This window comes from Furipterus horrens, unplaced genomic scaffold (assembly GCF_987537825.1).
Source record: "Furipterus horrens unplaced genomic scaffold, mFurHor1.1.pri manual_scaffold_9, whole genome shotgun sequence".
Classification (NCBI taxonomy): Eukaryota; Metazoa; Chordata; class Mammalia; order Chiroptera; family Furipteridae; genus Furipterus; species Furipterus horrens.
Genome location: NW_028327179.1, coordinates 93,494,624 through 93,512,191, shown reverse-complemented (window position 1 = coordinate 93,512,191; position 17,568 = coordinate 93,494,624). Strand labels below are relative to the sequence as shown.

General features: G+C 43.8%; 1 protein-coding gene across 1 annotated transcript; it reads left to right on the top strand.

Moving 5' to 3' along the window:
* The first annotated feature begins 2,937 nt into the window (after positions 1 to 2,937).
* On the top strand, positions 2,938 to 7,906 carry ZC3HAV1L (ZC3HAV1 like). Its single transcript, XM_090286816.1, has 4 exons — positions 2,938 to 3,317; positions 4,116 to 4,251; positions 5,849 to 6,107; positions 7,288 to 7,906. The coding sequence occupies exons 1-4, from the start codon at positions 2,944 to 2,946 to the stop codon at positions 7,422 to 7,424; spliced, it is 906 nt and encodes a 301-aa protein (XP_090142942.1). The 5' UTR covers positions 2,938 to 2,943; the 3' UTR covers positions 7,425 to 7,906.
* Positions 7,907 to 17,568: the final 9,662 nt, after the last annotated feature.

Genomic DNA, 17,568 nt, shown 5'->3' with positions numbered 1-17,568 from the left:
TATCCAAATCAATAAAATTATTCATGAAAATGAAAGATGTGTCAGGGAACTAGTAGTATAGATGACCCATGGACAACTAAATGAGGATTGACTGTGGGAAAGGGGGAAGGTGGGTGGAGCAGGGAGGAGCAAAGGGGGAAAATGACAACTGTAATAGAAAAACAAAAAATAAAGTAATTTTTAAAATGTGTCTTATTTAATGGAAAAAAAGTGATGATTTTTTTTGGCCAACAATACAATTAACTGCCTACTGCGCATCTCATCTTGGACTGTCCATTGCAATCTCAACACAGTAAAAATCGAGATTATAAATTCCCTCAAATCCTGTTTCTCTCCGTTGTTCTTTGTCTTGTCTTGTTTTTCTAGAAATATATTCTCACGGCTGCCAGGGATCTTTCTAAAACACCTATCCTACAGTATGGCCAGGCACTCATTTAAGTTTAGGGATACAGCAGTGAACAAGACAGATGAGATTCGTGCTTTCACGCACTTGAATTCTACAAATGCATAAATAAACGAGAAGAAAAATTATCAGTTCCATATGGAGAGTGGGGAGCTACTTTACATTGGGAGGTCAGGAAAGGCCTTGCTGAACAGGACACTTGAACTTCTAATCTCCGAGTTGAATGGCAAATGGAGATCTCTGGATCAGTGGGGAAGCGTTCCAGGCAGGGGGTCATGTCACTCCCCAACTGAAATTCCTGAGTGGCTTCCCAAAGTCTTCAGTATGTAAGTCCAGACATCTTAGCATGGCAGAGATCTTTTGGCATCTGGCCAGTTACCTTCTGGTTTCTTTACATGACATTAACTCACTCGGTTCTCAGAACCACCCTGTAAAACAGCAGCTAGGCTGGTTGAAATCCTGGGTTATGTTTTATTTGTCTTTGTACTAAGTCACTGCATTAGCAGTTGGTTCAATAAATGTTCATTACGTGAGTACGGTGTTGGGGAAAAAGGACAGCTGTTTGATAAACGTACATGTCTAGACCTGTGCCGTCCACAGAAATATCAAGTGAACCACATGGGTTATTAATGAGATACTTTGCATTCTTTTCATTCTAAAGCTTCAAATTCCAGTCCGTATTTCATATCATGTCTCAATTGAGACTGGTCACTTTTCAAGTGCCCAACAGCAACTTGGGGCTGGCTAGTGTCTGCCTCTTCAGAGAGCCTTCTTGTGTTAACTACCTGAGGCCGCCCAGCCCCTTCCACCACAAGACCAAGAAAAATAAGAATTAGAGATGTTCTAAATGAAAATTGCAGCAGGAGGAGAGTGAGGCAGAACAGTTAGTATGTTAATAGCTGTGGACCAGCGCTGACAAGAGACTGCTCACCTTCCTGTGTATCTGCTGGAATTTAGGATTAATTTCCAGGTGGCAGTCTCATCCCAGAGACAACAGCCAGGTGCCGTGAACCCTAGGATCCCCCGCTTCTTATCTGCACATGAACTTTCCAATCTGCTGCCCACAGCTAATCCACATGAGCGGACCCTCCTTTCTCTTTATTTTTTTACAGAAGTTTATTCTTAAAGGTACAACCGGCTCCAAAACAATACTTCATGTCAGCTATCGGTAACAGATGTTATGACAGGGACTTCAGATGTTAAAACAGGAATGGAATTTAGGATCACCATTGCCCCAGGCACAAGGAACAGCTCGCTTGTTGCCAGATTTCTTAACTACCTGTGGCCAGGGGGCTCTCCCCACCCCTGGCCTTTGCTTTTAGCTCAAGTTTCTTCTCTTTTTGCTTCTGCTTGAAAGCCTTATCTCGACCATGTCCTTGGCCTGGTTCCTGGGCTGCTTCAGGGGTTTCTTGCCACCTTCCACAGCGGACTTGGCATGGTGCCTGCTCCCCATTCCCCAGGAGCAGACACTTACTTCTGTTAGAAACAAGGACATAGTGACTCCCAAACCAGTAAAAAGTCATTAGTAACAAAGGGCAAATGTTATTAAAGGGTCTTAAGGGCAAATGTCATTAGAGGGTCTCTGAGAAGGGAGCTGACAGCACTGGCGTATCTACAAACCACAGAAGGGGCATTTAGATGAACGTGTTAGATTGTCACTCCGGAGTAACCAGTAATGGAGAAACAGGGAAGAAGGAGAAGGGAGGGGGAGCACTCTCACTTTACAGCGAGGAGGCTGGTCAATTTCGCTTTGCCGTGGCAATTTCAGGGTGGGGAAGCCCAGACTATAAAAGCAGCCATCTTTGTCTACTTGGTGCTCACATTCTCCTGGCTGTGAGGGTGCGCCCGGCTCTGCAGACTCGCGAATAAAGGCCTTGTTTTACTGCTCAAGTCCTGTGTCCCAGTTTTTATTGTGAGCGTTTCTCACACTTCTTCCTCGCAATCAGACCTGCTTCACCGTCTTCCATCCCTACTGTAGCTAAGGCAGATCCTTTCAGACCGGCTTACATTCCCCCCGCCCCCACCCTGATGTATAAAAACGCTTGCAAACCTCCAGGACAATGGACATGTTGTCTTTCTTATCTAACATGCTGTAGACTCTGTGCCCCAAGACTGGTCTTAATGTTTTTTTTTTTTTTGCTACCAAGGGCCTAATAAACCTCTTTTAAAAAGACTTCAGCCGTGGAAGTTAAAATCATTTGTTGAATTCACACGACCTATTTCATCTTAGCGGTCCTGAGCAGTCAGTCCCTCGGATTCTCTCGTTTGTTCGCGAGTTGTGACTTCCCCACCACCATACAAATCCCTCAGGCAGGGACTCACCCCGACCCGTGCCTGGCGCAGAGCAAGCGCTCAGTACATGCTGTCCCTGCGCGGTCTGCGTACGGCGGGCGCCGCGGGGCCCACGGCCGCCGCCCCCCGCCCCCCGCCCCCGCCCCCCCAGCCCTTCCCCAGACTGTCGGGATCTGGATTTGAAATCGTGGACGTGACTGGGAGGAGCCTGCCCGCCCCGGATTTCCGTGCGGAGCCGCGCCGCGGCCATGGCGGAGCCCACCGTGTGCTCCTTCCTCACCAAGGTGCTGTGCGCCAACGGGGGCCGAATGTTCCTGCAGGACCTGCGCGCCCACGTGGAGCTCTCGGAGGCCAGGCTCCGGGACGTGCTGCGCCAGGCCGGGCCCGACCGCTTCCTGCTGCAGGAGGTGGCGGTGAAGGAGGGCCTCTGGGACGCCGAGGCCGAGGTGGCGGCCGGCGCCGGTGGCGCGGGCAGCGGCGGCGGCCCGTTGGCCTGGAGGGTGGTGGCCGTGTCATCAGCGCGGCTATGCGCCCGCTACCAGCGCGGCGAGTGCCAGGGCTGCGACCAGCTGCACTTCTGCCGCCGGCACATGCTGGGCAAGTGCCCGAACCGCGACTGCTGGTGAGGCGCCGTGGGGAGCGGGCGGGTGGGTGGGGACCCGGCGGCCTCCCGGACCCACGCGGCGGCGCGATACCCGCGCGCAGGCCGCTGCAAACAGGGCCCGAAAGAGTTGAAAAAGGGGATGGTGTACCCAGGGGCCGCCGGCCTTCTCAGAAAAGGCCGTCCCTGCCCCCGATGCTCCACAACACGGCTGGGGTACATCAGGATTGGGACTTTGGGGTTAATTCACTCCAGTGGCCTTTTGCGGGGTATTTGCGGATCCCATCCAATCCTTGGACCCCCCATCCGATCCTTGGACCCTTTACGCAGAGATTGCCTCTTCCCACAGAAACACAAAGTTTTGCAGAAGCCAGTCTGTGCTCTCTAGGTTTAGAAAGACCGAGCTAGTCTGACCCTCAGGAAACGGAGGGGTGGGTGATTTGGGAGAGGTCCTCTGAGGCTGCCTTGATTTATTTACTCAGGCTCCCCAAAACAAGGATGGGGGCACGTTCAGGGCCCGTGGGGGGCGGGCAGCTGTTTGGGGTGGAGAAGGCAAGTGTAGTCAACTACAGAACAGGTGGGCACCCTCTGGTAAGACAAGTGACTGGGGGAGGGGTACGCTTGGCTTTAAAGCTTCCTCATTTAAAAGAAAAAAAAAAGCCCTGGTAAGTGTGGCTCAGTTGGTTGGAGCGTCACTGGGTAAACCGAAAGGCTCTGTCCTGGTCAGGGCACATGCCTGGGTTGCGGACTCGGCCCTCAGTCCCGGAGGGCGCCTACAAGGGGCAACCTGGGCTTCTGATCCAGAGCTTTGTGTTCTAGGTCTACCTGTACCCTTTCCCATGATATCCACACACCTGTCAACATCCAAGCCCTGAAAAACCATGGGCTTTTTGGCCTCAACGAGGCCCAGCTTCGGATTCTGCTTTTACAGAACGACCCCTGCCTTTTACCAGAGGTGAGGCACCAAGGAGTCACCCTCGTATTGTCTGCCTGGTGAGAGAAGTCTGGGAGAGCCTGAGAGCCAGTGGCTTATGGGTACAGGGCTGAGCTTTCTGGAGTCTCTGATTTTACTGGACTTCGATAAACAGGGAGTGATGGATCCCTGAGATATAGAAATTATCATGGCCCTGGCTGGTGTGTCTCAGTGGACTGATGGATGGCCAGTTTGCAAACCCAAGGGTTGCTGGTTCGATCCCAGTCAGGGCACATGCCTGGGGTTGTGGGCCAGGTCCCCAGTTGGGTGAGTAGAAGAGGCAACCACACATTGATGTTTCTGTCCCTCTCTTTCTCCCTCCCTTCCCCTCTCTCTAAAAATAAATAAAAGATTTATTTAAAAAAAAAAAAGAAATAATAGTAACGGCTACTGTTTTTTTGAGTGCTTACTAAACGCTAAGCGGTTTATATAGTTGAACTCATTAATAACCTCCCCCACTTTAGAGGTGTGGAAGCTGAGTTTCAGATAAATAACTTGCCTAAGGCCACATAGTAAATGGCAGATTTGAATGTAGGTCTGTCTGTGAAGCCTGTGCTTTGTGATTTGCCCGTTTATGCTTTTTCCTTTTTTTTTTTTTTATTTTTATGGAGGCATTTGTCTTTTCCTGTTAATTAGATGTCTTTAATGATAAAAATTTATTTTCTGGTCATATTTGTTATAAGTATTTCCTGCCACTGACTTATTTGGGGGTCTTAGATACTAATCTTAATTGCTTCGAAATGACATGATTTAGTTTCAAATTTTAAAAAAATACCCATTATCACTGCTATAATGGCGAAACTATGTTTGTATCTGTTTTGCTAGACACAAATACTTTTTTAAAAATAAAATAGTTGGTCCTGGCCGGTGTGGCTCACTTCGTTGGAGCATCCTCCCCTTACCAAAGGGTTGAGGGTTCAATTCCTGGTCTGGGCGTGTATGGGAGGCAACCAATTGATGCCTCTCTCTCTCTCATCGACGTTTCTTCCTCTCCCTCCCTCTTTAAAGAGCAATGAAAAAATGTCCTTGGGTGGGGATAAAAATAAATATAAATAAAATAGTTGGAATCCCCAAATATTTTTTACGAGAGACCACCAATTAAAAATAGAGTTTTCAAAACATTGATTTCTCTCTCTCTCCCTCTCTCTCTCTCTCTTTCTCTTTCTCTCTCTCTCTCTCTCTCTCTCTCTCTCTCTCTCTCTCTCTCTCTCTCTCTCTCTCTCTCTCTCTCTCTCTCTTTCCCTTCCTCTCTGTAAAAATCGATGAACATATCCTCTGGTGAGGATTTAAAAAAAAAAGAAAAAGAAAAAGAATTGGTCTAGCCTTGAGGCAAGGGGGCCAGCTTTTAGTACCTGCGTAGAATTTGCTCATTGGCTACAGGTTTTGGGAAGGGGCGGGGGGCGGGGGGCCAGGCAGGCCAACTGAGTGTCAAAGTCAGGAACTGCTGTGTGATTGTGGCGGCTGGGAGAGGCGGGGAGGGAGCACTCCAACCCTGACCCATGCGCCTTTCACCCAGCGATTTTAGCAGCCATTGGCCTCAGAGACCCAGTGGAAACCGATGCTTTCATTTCTCTCCCAGGTCTGTTTGTGCTACAATAAAGGCGAGGCCCTGTACGGCTACTGCATCCTCAAGGACAAGTGTAACAAGTTTCATGTGTGCAAGTCCTTCGTCAGGGGGGAGTGCAAGCTTCAGAAATGCAAACGGTCCCATCAGCTCATCCACGCGGCGTCCCTGAAGCTGCTGCAGGACCAGGGACTGAATATTCCCAGCGTCGTCAATTTCCAGATAATCTCTGCCTACAGGCACGAGAAGCTGCACAAGATGCTTGAGAATAAAGGTGAGACTGTCAGGGGTAGACAGAGTTCCATCCCTGATGTGGTTTTGATCGGAAAGTGAGCCTGGGGAGCAAGAACTTCATGGTTAAGTGCTCTGTCCTAGGGGGGGCTTGGCAGAGTCAACATTTATGATACAGAACTGTGATTGTAACCAAAGGAGGGAAGGGCTGGAATTTATTCTCAGGGCTGCCAGCTAACAACACTTGCCCAAGTGTTTGGACAGTGTAGCTCCTTGGTAAATTGGGGATCAGGAAGTAGGTAGACCAGTCTCAACAGCTTCATTAGGAAAGAAGAGGAGGGAGGTCGACCAGTGACTAGAAAGGTAAGGATAACGTAGGGATGGCTTTCTTTCATTAAATGGAATTCAAGGCTTTTTTATTTTTTAAATTGTCAGGAAATTTTAACCACATTATGGAAAAATGTGGATAATAGAGTAGATGAAAATTGCATATGACTCCACTCATTCTGACGCCCAATAATTGTCACCATTTACTTGTAAGCCCTTCAGCTGTGCTGCTGTACAAAGACTAGTCCAGTTGTGGTCAAAGTATGTGTTGGTTTCGTGTCTTAAATTGTCGCTTTATGCAACGTCAAAACCATCTTCCCATATCGCTGCTCAGTCTGTCACTTTTTAGGTCGACACAGTAGGATTTGGTGTTCTTTTCATGATAATGCAGGCAGGTAACTTATTCTATCCGATTGGCCTGTAGCCCAAAATCAGTTTTATCGGGTGGCAGGTTCAGGAGAATTGTGGATGGGAAAATCGTATCATTGAATCAGGGTCTCCAAGCATTTACCAGGGAGTTTTCTTATGTTGGGATGGTACTGGCCGACTTCATGGGCAGGAGGTGTGAAGGTAGGGAGGCCTTTACATATACCGGTGTTGGGGGTCAGCTAGGGAACCCTGAATGGTGGCAGGGACCTTCTACTCTATATTATGTGTAGGGTCTGTCATTTTCTTCATCTGGTCTTGTTTAGTGGGTCCCTCCTAACTGTGAAATAGCTTATTCCTGCTTGGTCTGTGTGCATTTAATATACTGTAAGTCCGGAAGACCGAAACTCTCCAAATCCAGAGTTTTGTCTGAGATCTGATTTGCTGGGCTGATACTCCCAGTAATTCAAAATTTAGAAATGATAAAAGGAGTGTCTTCAGAAGCCTCATCTCTTTCTTCTTCTTTTTAGATAACTCAGCTGCTTCTGCTGAGCACTCACAGGGCCCTGAGAAGCAAGGAGGACCCATTGCTGGGGCTGCTGCAGCCCGTCCCCTGGGTTCTGTCCCGGCCCAGTCGGCCAACAAGCCACGCGCAGGTAAACCGTAAAGGGCGTCCATGAAGTAAGAAGAAGCTCGTCCCATCGGAAGGTCTGAAAGCAAAGCTTTTGTTGAGCTTCGATTTGTAACCCTTCATTCATTTAGTGATTTCTTTAAAAGACCTACCTCACAGGGTGTTGTGAAAATTGAAGGAGACATTGCCTGACTTGGAGGATCAGGTTGGGGAGGAGGTTGGACATGGACCAGGCAAAGTGAGGGTAACACCTGAGTGCAGGCGGGGTCAGTGCAGGGCAAGCAGCTTCTGCCTGCAGTTCCTGAGAGCTCTTCCCTGGCTGGCCAGAGGAGGAGCCGCTCTTAAACATGCGGCTTCCTGCTGACTTGCTCTGCGACCCAGCCACGTGTTTTCCTGCGTGCCCATATATACAGTCTGAGTATGTTAACCTCATATTCTTTTCTTTCCCACTTAATGTGCCATATCCTCCCATATTTGTTCACATTTACCACGCAGAATCATTTTTATGCACAGATACACTAATATATCATAGTTTACTTAACTGTGTCCCTTATTCTGGGATATTTTGAATATAACTTCTCTTAAAATCCACGCAATATTGAATTTTTAAAGTTACTTTTGCGTAGCTTATAGTGGCCCAATGATACTGTTTTGACTTGCATTTCGTTGAACTTATGTACAAGAGGATATTTTTCTGTGTCTGCTTTTTGTAGGTTTTTATTTTGTGCCTTTTGCACATGCCCTTTAATTACTGGGGCATGTGATTACCTCCTCTGTGCTGATGTGGGATGGCCTCTAATCACGCTCCTTAATTTTTATAAAAGGATGTTAACCGCACTGTGGTCATTTAATATCCAACCCTGGTGGCTGCGTGCCCAGGCAGCACAGAGAGTGTATAACTTCCGGGTGCTCCCCACCACTTTCCACCTCCCTCTGTCTACTTTGCTCTTATTAAGCTTTGACCAAAGCCCACTTGCTGTGGTTTGAAGGATGTGTAGTTCATCCATTCCTCAAAATTGTATCCACTCTTCGATGGATTGGGATGGACCATCAGAAATCTATATACCTCACCCATCTCGTGTTGACCAGCCCCTTCCTCCCCTCACTCTTCCCCCACCTAGACGTCTTTATCGAGTAATACTGTAACAGAACCCCTGGGCTGCTCCGATTGAAATAGAACCCACGGGCTGTTTAGTTAGGGGCCCGATTGCCCGCCGCCGGAATTATAACTCTTTAATACCAGAGTTTGGTGAAAAGAAAAAGAATTATTTACACATAGTCCTGCCTCCCCCTCCCAGACCTGGCCAGTCTTAGGAAAGTCAGAAACACCGTTTCCCTACTTCCTAGGCACAGTTCAGCTTTACCAGTATTTGCCAATCACTCAGTTCTGATTGGGGAGGTCCTTTCTGTGCTGTGGTGCCCTCCAGCTCTCAATGCAGGAGCGCCTGGATTCTGAACCTCTTTGTAAACTGCCTTCTTCCTGTAAACTGCGTGGATCTCCTCTCCTTCTCAAAGCAGCCTGGCAAGAGCTTCTTTAAGCAGCCTGGAGACCCCTTCTCCAAGCCACATGGAGGGAGCCTACCAGAGCGAGAGCCAGAGAATAAGGGCCAGAGAGAGAGCCTGAGAGAGAGAGCCTCCTAGAGCCAGAGCCAGCCCAAAATGTCCACAGCTCCTCTCTTCCTCCCTGCCTCCTCCCTCTCCCCCACTGCCTCCTCTCACGCAGTGGGTGTTGCAAACAGTCCTGACCATTTACAGAACCCTCCGTAGGCTCTGTCTGCTTCTTCCATACCAGCCCACAGTCCAAGATCCCTCCCATCTTCCTGAGTCTTGGAAGTAAAGCGGATTTTTGCAACAATGTTTCCAGCCACTAGCTCCAGGCATGCAAGGGCATCCTGAAAGCTGCTTCCTGCTCCCTATCTCCCAGCCGCAAACTCTGGGGTTTGTTTTTGGACTCCCCTGTTTCTGTAACAATACCTAGATGTTTGGTTCTTTGTTTTTATCAAAGGGTGCCACAGAGAAGCAGCTTTATGAAATCCTTCCCTGTGTTTGCTATAGTAATAGCCCCAAATGTCAGTGTGTAAAGTGTTTTCAGAAATATTTAATTGTCCCACAATAATGTAACATTGGAGGAATAGGGGCAAGGTTGTGAACTTTTCATAAAGCAAAGTTTATTTAAGAAAACTCTCATGAAAGTCTGTCTTTTCTATTGGGGTAGGAGTCCAAAAAGGATCCTTTTAAGGGGAGAAATTGCTGTGTTTTCTCTTCAGGGACCATCAGTCATGCAAGTTATGTTCATTTTCAGCCATGCTTGCCTTGAAAGCCTGGTGCCTTTTCTCGTTTCTTTTTGCCTAGATCTGATTTCTCCTGGTGCTAATTTTTTTTTAAAAAATTATTTTTACATTTTATTATTTTCATTATTTACATTTTATTACATATATTTTTGTTGTAAGCCATCTTCAATCCTTAATGGAAACAACAGTATATAAGTGCATATTCTTTACAGTGAGAGACTTGGTAGGCTTTTATACTATTGTGTTTTTTTATATATTTTATAATGATGCTTTTATATATGAAGTTAGTGACCCTATGTAATCTTTGTTGCAATATTTTATCCAGTTCTATAATATTCCATTTTAAACTTAGTTCTTTAGTATTCATTCTTATTTTCAGCTGATGATCAGCTGTTAAGAGAATTACCACGTTAGACTTGGAGATGTTTTCTTTGTCAATTCATTGGGGCTTATGAGATGAAGCCAGACATCTCTAGCCTCCACAAAGGCAACATAGCCTATGTTGAAGGATTACATTTTCCCCAGACTTGTTCCTCCTTTTGCTTTATTTTGGAGTGTCACCACCGAATGACTTAAGCCGAAAACCTGCAAATTGTCCTATCCTTGTCTTTCTCTTTGTTCCCAGTGTCAAACTGGTTACATAGTGTTGGATATGTTTTCCCCTCCAGAAGCTCTCAAAGGTTTGTCCTTCTCTGCCCCTTTCTTCCCATTCTCTGCACACTGCCCTGTTTCAAACCCTTGTCACTGTAACAGAACCCCTGGGCTGCTCCGATTGAAACAGAACCCACGGGCTGTTTAGTTAGGGGTCCGATTGCCCACCGCCAGAATCATAACTCTGAATACCAGAGTTTGGTGAAAAGGAAAAGAATTGTTTATTTACACAAAGCCCTGCCTCCCCCTCCCAGACCTGGCCAGTCTTAGGAAAGTCAGAAACACCGTTTCCCTACTTCTTAGGCACAGTTCAGCTTTACCAGCAGCTGCCAATCACTCAGTTCTGATTGAGGAAGTCCTTTCTGTGCTGTGGTGCCCTCCAGCTCTCAGTGCAGGACCTCCTTGATTCTTAGCCTCCTTGCAAACTGCCTTCTTCCTGCAAACCGCATGGATCTCCTCTCCTTCTCAAAGCAGCCTGGCAAGAGCCTCTTCTTAAAGCAGCCTGGAGACCCCTGCTCCAAGCCAGATGGAGGGAGCCCACAAGAGCCAGAGAGTGAGGGCGTGAGGGCCAGAGAGAGCCTGAGAGAGAGAGCCTCCTAGAGCCAGAGCCAGCCCAAAAATGTCCGCAGCTCCTTCTCTCTTCCTCCCTGCCTCCTCTCTCTCCCTGCGTCCTCTCACACAGTGGGTGTTGCAAACAGTTCTGACCATTCACAGAACCCTACGTAGGCTCTGTCTGCTTCTTCCCTACCAGCCCACAGTCCAAGATCCCTCCCATCTTCCTGAGTCTTGGAGGTAAAGCGGATCTTTGCAACAATGTATCCAGCCACTAGCTCCAGGCATGCAAGGGCATCCTGAAAGCTGCTTCCTGCTGCCTATCTCCCAGCCACAAACTCTGGGGTTTGTTTTTGGACTCCCCTGTTTCTGTAACATCACCTCTTACAGAACTCAGTGACTGTCAGGTCACGTCTTAGGAGTTTTTTGTGGGAGTTGCTAGGTGACTCCCTTTCAATGATGGTAGCCCCATTTTAATTTTAATTTTAATTTAATTTAATTTAATTCTTTTTATGCTCACCTGAGGACATGCTTATTGATTTTAGGGAGAGGGAAAAGGAGGGAGTTTGAGAGGGAGAGAAACATCAATGTAAGAGAGAAACATCATCCATCAGTGGCCTCTTGTATACACCCCGACTGGGGACCAAGCCCTCAACCCAGGCATGTACCCTAACTGGGAATCGAACCCGTGACCTTTTGGTTTGCAGGAAGATGCCCAACCAACGCACTGGCCACGGCTGCATTTTAATTTTTAATTTAATAGAGGATTTCATTGATCTCCTTACTACCCTTCTCTCCTTCTGCCTTCCCTTCTGCTGCCTGCTTGACCGTTTGAAATTCAGACCTAATCATATTGCTTATTCCTGCCATAAAGTTTACTGGTCCCTATCATGCAGGGTAGGCATCATGAACTCAGACGGCTGCAGGGACCAGAAGGGTGAGTGAATGGATGCAGTGAGCTGGATGGAAGAGGACTGGGGGAGGTGCTGTGGCAAGTTGTCCCATCGACAAGGGGCACCTGCCTTGTCTCCCTGTGGGGATGTGGTCCAGTTGGTCATAATGTCCAGCTTGACAAAAGGAGCCAGAATCCAGATTTCTATAAGAGATTTTCTGAGTTTTACATATTGAGTTTTTAAAATGCAGACCAATATTGTGTGTTCTGACCTCCGTGGAATTTTTTGGAACAGGCCCTTTAACCTTGTGACTCTGTGTCTGTGATTGATGAGCCGTCTGTGCCCCTCTCTCCCCCCACCTGTCTTAAAACCTGGCAAAATTAGATTCTTTAAGATGCCGAGTTAACCTTTTCTGACTGCAAGAGAGTTTTCAGATCTCTCGCATAGCACTTACTTCCTTACATTGCTGTGCCTCGTGTTTTTATTCCCTAGCTTTGAGTAAAAACATTATTTATTCTTCTTGGTAATTTTAACACTTGGTAGTTAGATTTTTTATTTATTTTTTTGCCATATAATGAGTTAAACTGCATTTGAATCTGTTGAATCAGTATCATATTCGTCTTCATTGTTCTTTTTTCTTCTCACATATATATTTTTAATATTGGAAAAAAAACTTTTATTTCCCCTAAGAAATGTGGTATATAAACATCTTTTTAATGCTTCAATTTGAATTGCTTAGGTCTAAAATGAACACTTTAAGAAAAGACTTGTCTTTTAGTGAATTGCCTTTGTCCTAACGGTGTTTAGAAGGCCTCCTTTTTTCTAAACTCATAGCTGCAAAAATATTTGTATCTCTGTTTTGTGTTAAATAAAAATTGTGATAAAAAGATTTTAAAATATTTCTTTATTAAATATGAAGTTAATTGTTAGTTTTAAACAAAGGTTATCTACTTAAAGGGAATAACATCTATTTTTTGTTAGAAGCTCTTAGTAGAAATTGTTATATTTTGTTATAATTGTTTAATTTTTATCATTTAAGTTACCCAATATGATTATATTAATGGTTTTCACTACATTAAAACATCCTTAAACTCAACTTGATTATGGCATTATATTCTTTTAATGTATTTTCTAATTGGTAACTTCTATTTTAAGTGTATACGTCTATACATTTATAAATAAAACTTACATTTTATATCTATATGGTATAGTAATTTTTTTTGTGTTATTATATACTCAAAGTAAAATTTTTTCTGAGTGCTGTTTTGAGTTTTTGTAAATCGATTTGTAATATCATTATTTTAATGTTTTTCCAGCTTTATTGAGATACCGTTGGCATTTAACACTGTGGACGTTTAAGCTGTGCAGGGTGAGGATTTGACGCATATATACTTGCAAAATGATTACCACAGTAAAGTTAGCACATGCATCACTTCACATTCATTATTATGTTAAAATAATGTATTACTGTATTAAGGAATTAACTCTCTCCAGTATTATTTAGGAATACTTTTCCAAGAGATTTGTTTTGGAAAATATAATAATATAGCATTGTAGAAATTTTGGAGAATACAGGAACTTATTAAGAAGTAAGTAATAATCATCCATAATACTAGCGTGAGAGGCAGTCACTGTTAATATTTTAGGATATCTTTTTTAGTCATTTTTTTATGCACAAATTCTTAAATATTGAGGATATACCATTATACAATTTCATATTATGCTGTTTTGGATTGATAGTACTTTTTAAGCATTTTCCTACATAATTGGAAGCATTCATAATTATATTTGATGGTTGTATTATGTTTTCTATGTATCATTTATTTAATTACAGTCCTACTGTTGGATATTTATTGTTTACAACATTTGGCACATAAATTGTTGTCTGCATTTCTGATTGTTTTATTAGAATAGATTTCTAGATGTGAATACTATTCAGAGATACTAATATGTATAAACTTATTCTTGTTCCATTTTATTTTTGGATGCCTTTTATTTTTTATTGATTTGAGAGAGAGAGGAAAAGAGAGAGAGAAAGAAAAACATTGATTTGTTGTCCCATTTAATTATGCAGTCACTGATTGATTCCTTATCTGTCCTGACTGGGGATCAAACCCACAATCTTGGTGCATTGGAACAACACACTAACCAACCGAGCTAACCAGCCAGGGCCAGAAATATTAATATTTTGATAATCAAAATGTATTTCAATATTGTCTGCCACTTATCCTCTCGGCAGTGTTGGGATCATGTCTCTCCAACTGCATGTGTAATAGGCACGTTCTGATGGCAGAGACAGGATAGCTTTTGTTTCCTAAGGAGCTCTTCTGGGCAAATATTCAGAAAAAGACATTGGTACTAACTGCTACTTAGCTACAAATTAAAGGCTATAGTTTAATCTGTTTATTATGCAATAGCATGGTTATGTTATGTGCAATTTCTGATGTTTTATCTTTGCTGAGGTTTCCTTTTTGCTTGATATTTGCATGTGTTTTTTTTAACTTGTTTATTTTTGTGAACTGATTATGCATTTATCTTACAAGAGTAAAATTTTATTTTCATAGGACCTCAGGGGAGCTCACTCTCAGATGTTTATGTACCAGATAAATTTTTGTTTTATTTAGAAAGTGAAAGCGCAGGCTCTCAGTTCGATGAAGTGTCTGCTAACCTGAGTTGACTCTGTCTACTTTCAAGTTTCAGAGAGGCTACTCTGGCCAAGGAAGACTTGGAAAGGCCTCAGACTCCATGCCTCAGGACCCATCTTTTTGCTTGCAATGGGCCAATAAACCCTTTCTTTTAAAGACGTCACCCTGGCTGGGTAACTCAGTTGATTAGAGTGTCATCCCGATACACAAAGGTTATGGGTTCAATCCCTGGTCAGGGCACATAAAAAAATCAACCAATGAATGCATAACAAGGTAAAACAACAAAGTGATGTCTCTTCTCTCTCCATCTCCCTCTTTCTTCCTTCCTCTCTGTCTCTCTAAATCAATAAAAAATGCCAATCTAGCAGTTAAAAAAAAAAAAAAGACTTCAGTAGTAGAAGTTAAAATTTTTGTTTAACAAAAATTGGTAGAACTATATTTTAGGAAGACCTTATTTTTTTTAGAGTAGGAATTTCTGAGGAAGTACTAGACTAGCAACTTGATCAGGGTTGTAATGGAAGAGCATTTGCTAGGACTGGAAACAAAAAATAAGCCGAGCCTGAAATTCAGAAGTAATATCCAGGTGGACAGGGGGCCCTGAAGGCTGACTCTTACGTCCTGCGGAAGGAAGGCTATAGTAGAAGTCAAGTTGGCAATATTATAAAAGGTCTTAAACACGCATAGGCTCTTTGATCCAATAATTTCAGTTTCAGAAATTTATCATGTGATAATAAAAGATGTGTAGAGGAATTCACCTACAAAGCTGTTCTTATTTGTTAGGGTCCTGGCAAGAAACAGATGGCACACTTAAACTCGGTAAGTGTGGGAATTGAATGGAGGACCTTTTATAAAGGCCTAGGCAGGGTTAAGGGAAGCCAAAGAATGGCAGAATGCTTACCCTAGCAGTGATGGGGACACCGTATTACACTAAGCATGAAGGGGCAAGGGGTAGGGTAGTTATCATAGGAACCCAGGGAGAGTAGCCATAGGAGACAGCCTCCTACCAGATGTGTTCTAGGTCTTACATTCAAGGACACAGACAAGTAGTAGTGCTTCAGGGAGGGAGGTGGGGGAATAAATACTCTTGCTCCGTTCTTTTCCCATGATCAGATTGCTCTCTGGTGTCTTCCCCACTAGCCAGAGAGGGTGGAAGCCCAAAGATTCATTCTTGCAAAGGTTAGCTTCCTGGGGCAAACAACATGGTGGGTAAAGGTAAAGCACGAACCAAAGGCTAATAAATATATATAGCACAGTGTTTGATGTGGCATTGCTTATAGCAGTAAAATACAGGGGACCTCCTAAGTGTCCCACATTAGGGAATCTGCTGAACAGCGTTAGGATACGTTAATATCTTGGAATACAATGCCACCATTAAAACTGATGTTTTGGAAATATTAACGTGAAAAGATGTTCATAATATATTATTGTTGAGTGAAACAAAAATTTTTTGTACATTCAGATCTCAGTTTCTACCAGTATTGTGTGTGTGTGTGTGTGTGTTTTGTGTGTATGTATGCTTTTAAAGTATCCGGAAGAGCATACGGTCTAATGCAGCGATTTTCAACCAGTGCGCCACAACAAAGCTGTCTGGTGTGAATGAATCAAAATTGTATCTATTTTTTGTCAGATCAGCAAAAAAGCATATTTTTGGTGTGTCGCAGAATTTTAGTAATTAGTTTCTGTGTGCCATGAGATGAAAAAGGTTAAATTGCTGAAATGTTAAAAGCGCTTCATTTGGCATGAAGAGGTTACAGATAATTTTAATATTCATAACTTTGCTTCTCTTTATATTTTGCTTTTCTTAAAATGTATAATAAAAAATTAAAGTTCTTTTTAGGACAATGAGAAATACTGCATGATCCCAAATTAATTCTTTGAGTTCAGTAAGTGCTAGTTTTAACACTAAAAAGGAAAATACCTTAAAAAAAATCATTGTCTATAACTAGATGCAAGTTACACTGCTGAGTGACTTATTTGATTCAATGATTTCATACAACATTATGAAGCAGGCAGGCATTAACATTTGCATTTTTAGGTGAGAAAACCCAGGTTCAAAAAATCATGCCCAAAATCTCATGGTTGTTAAATGGTGAAACAATATTCAAAGTCATGTTTGTTTGCCTCTAAACCCAGTGTTCTCAACCACACCGCGACTAAGTAGAGCTTGTCTCCAAACATGAGACTAGCAGATGACAAAGAATTCTGAATAGATTACATCAGGTCAGCAAAATCAATAGTGAGCATCTGAAGACTATAGACACTGCGAAGGCATTGTGTAATAGTTAAAAGACTCTCGGAAACTAGAAGCAGTAACTTGGTGTCTTTACAAACAAAAGTCAGCATCACATTATGAATTTACTAACTGGTTACTATCATAATTATTCAGAGTACTTTTTAGAGATTATTGCCATTGCTTTAAGATGGCAAAAAGTGGTTGGAAAGAAAAAGATCCGAGCATTACTATAGTAACCTGATGGAAATTCGGTCATTCATTCTTCTAGTATTTACTGAGAACCTACTATGTGCCAGGTACTGTACCAGGCATTGACCGGTTAGTGGCCAAGGATACTTACTAACAGCTAACACGAACACAGCCTTGCTGTGAGCTAGGCTCTTTTCTGTGTGCTTTATGCTTTAATCTTTATAAAACTCCACAAGGTAGCTATAATGACTGTGGTTCCATTTTATAGATGAAGACCGCGAGGCTCAGAGGGGCTCATGTGTCATAGCTAATAAGTGGTGGAGCTGTGACAAAAATACAGGTACTTGGCCCAAGAGTATGAACAATTAACTGTTGTGTAAATAACACCTCTTTAAACAAGAAGTAATGGTCTCTGTCCTCATGGCAAACAGACACAAAACGAAACCCAGAATTAAATATATAGTAAGTGCTAAGGAAGAAGGGACTGGCAGGAGTGATTGACTAAATGGGGACTGGGCAGTCAGGGAAGGCTGTGGGGAGGAGGAGCCCTTCAGGTGAAGGGTGGGCGAAGCAAGCCAGCGAGGAGGTGGTGCCTAAGCTCCCAGGAGGGTGGTCCCACTGGCTGAACTTCCCTGCAGGAGGCTGGGAACCATTGCAGGTCTTGCTGCGCGATGGATTTTACCTGAAGGACATTAGGGAGCTTTCGAAATTTTATTTTTATGTAGT

Coding starts and splice junctions, on each gene's coding strand:
- ZC3HAV1L (XM_090286816.1), top strand. CDS start 2,944: ATGGCGGAGCCCACCGTGTGCTCCTTCCTCACCAAGGTGCTGTGCGCC. Junction 3,318..4,115: donor TGCCCGAACCGCGACTGCTG/GTGAGGCGCCGT, acceptor TTTGTGTTCTAG/GTCTACCTGTACCCTTTCCC. Junction 6,108..7,287: donor CAAGATGCTTGAGAATAAAG/GTGAGACTGTCA, acceptor TCTTCTTTTTAG/ATAACTCAGCTGCTTCTGCT.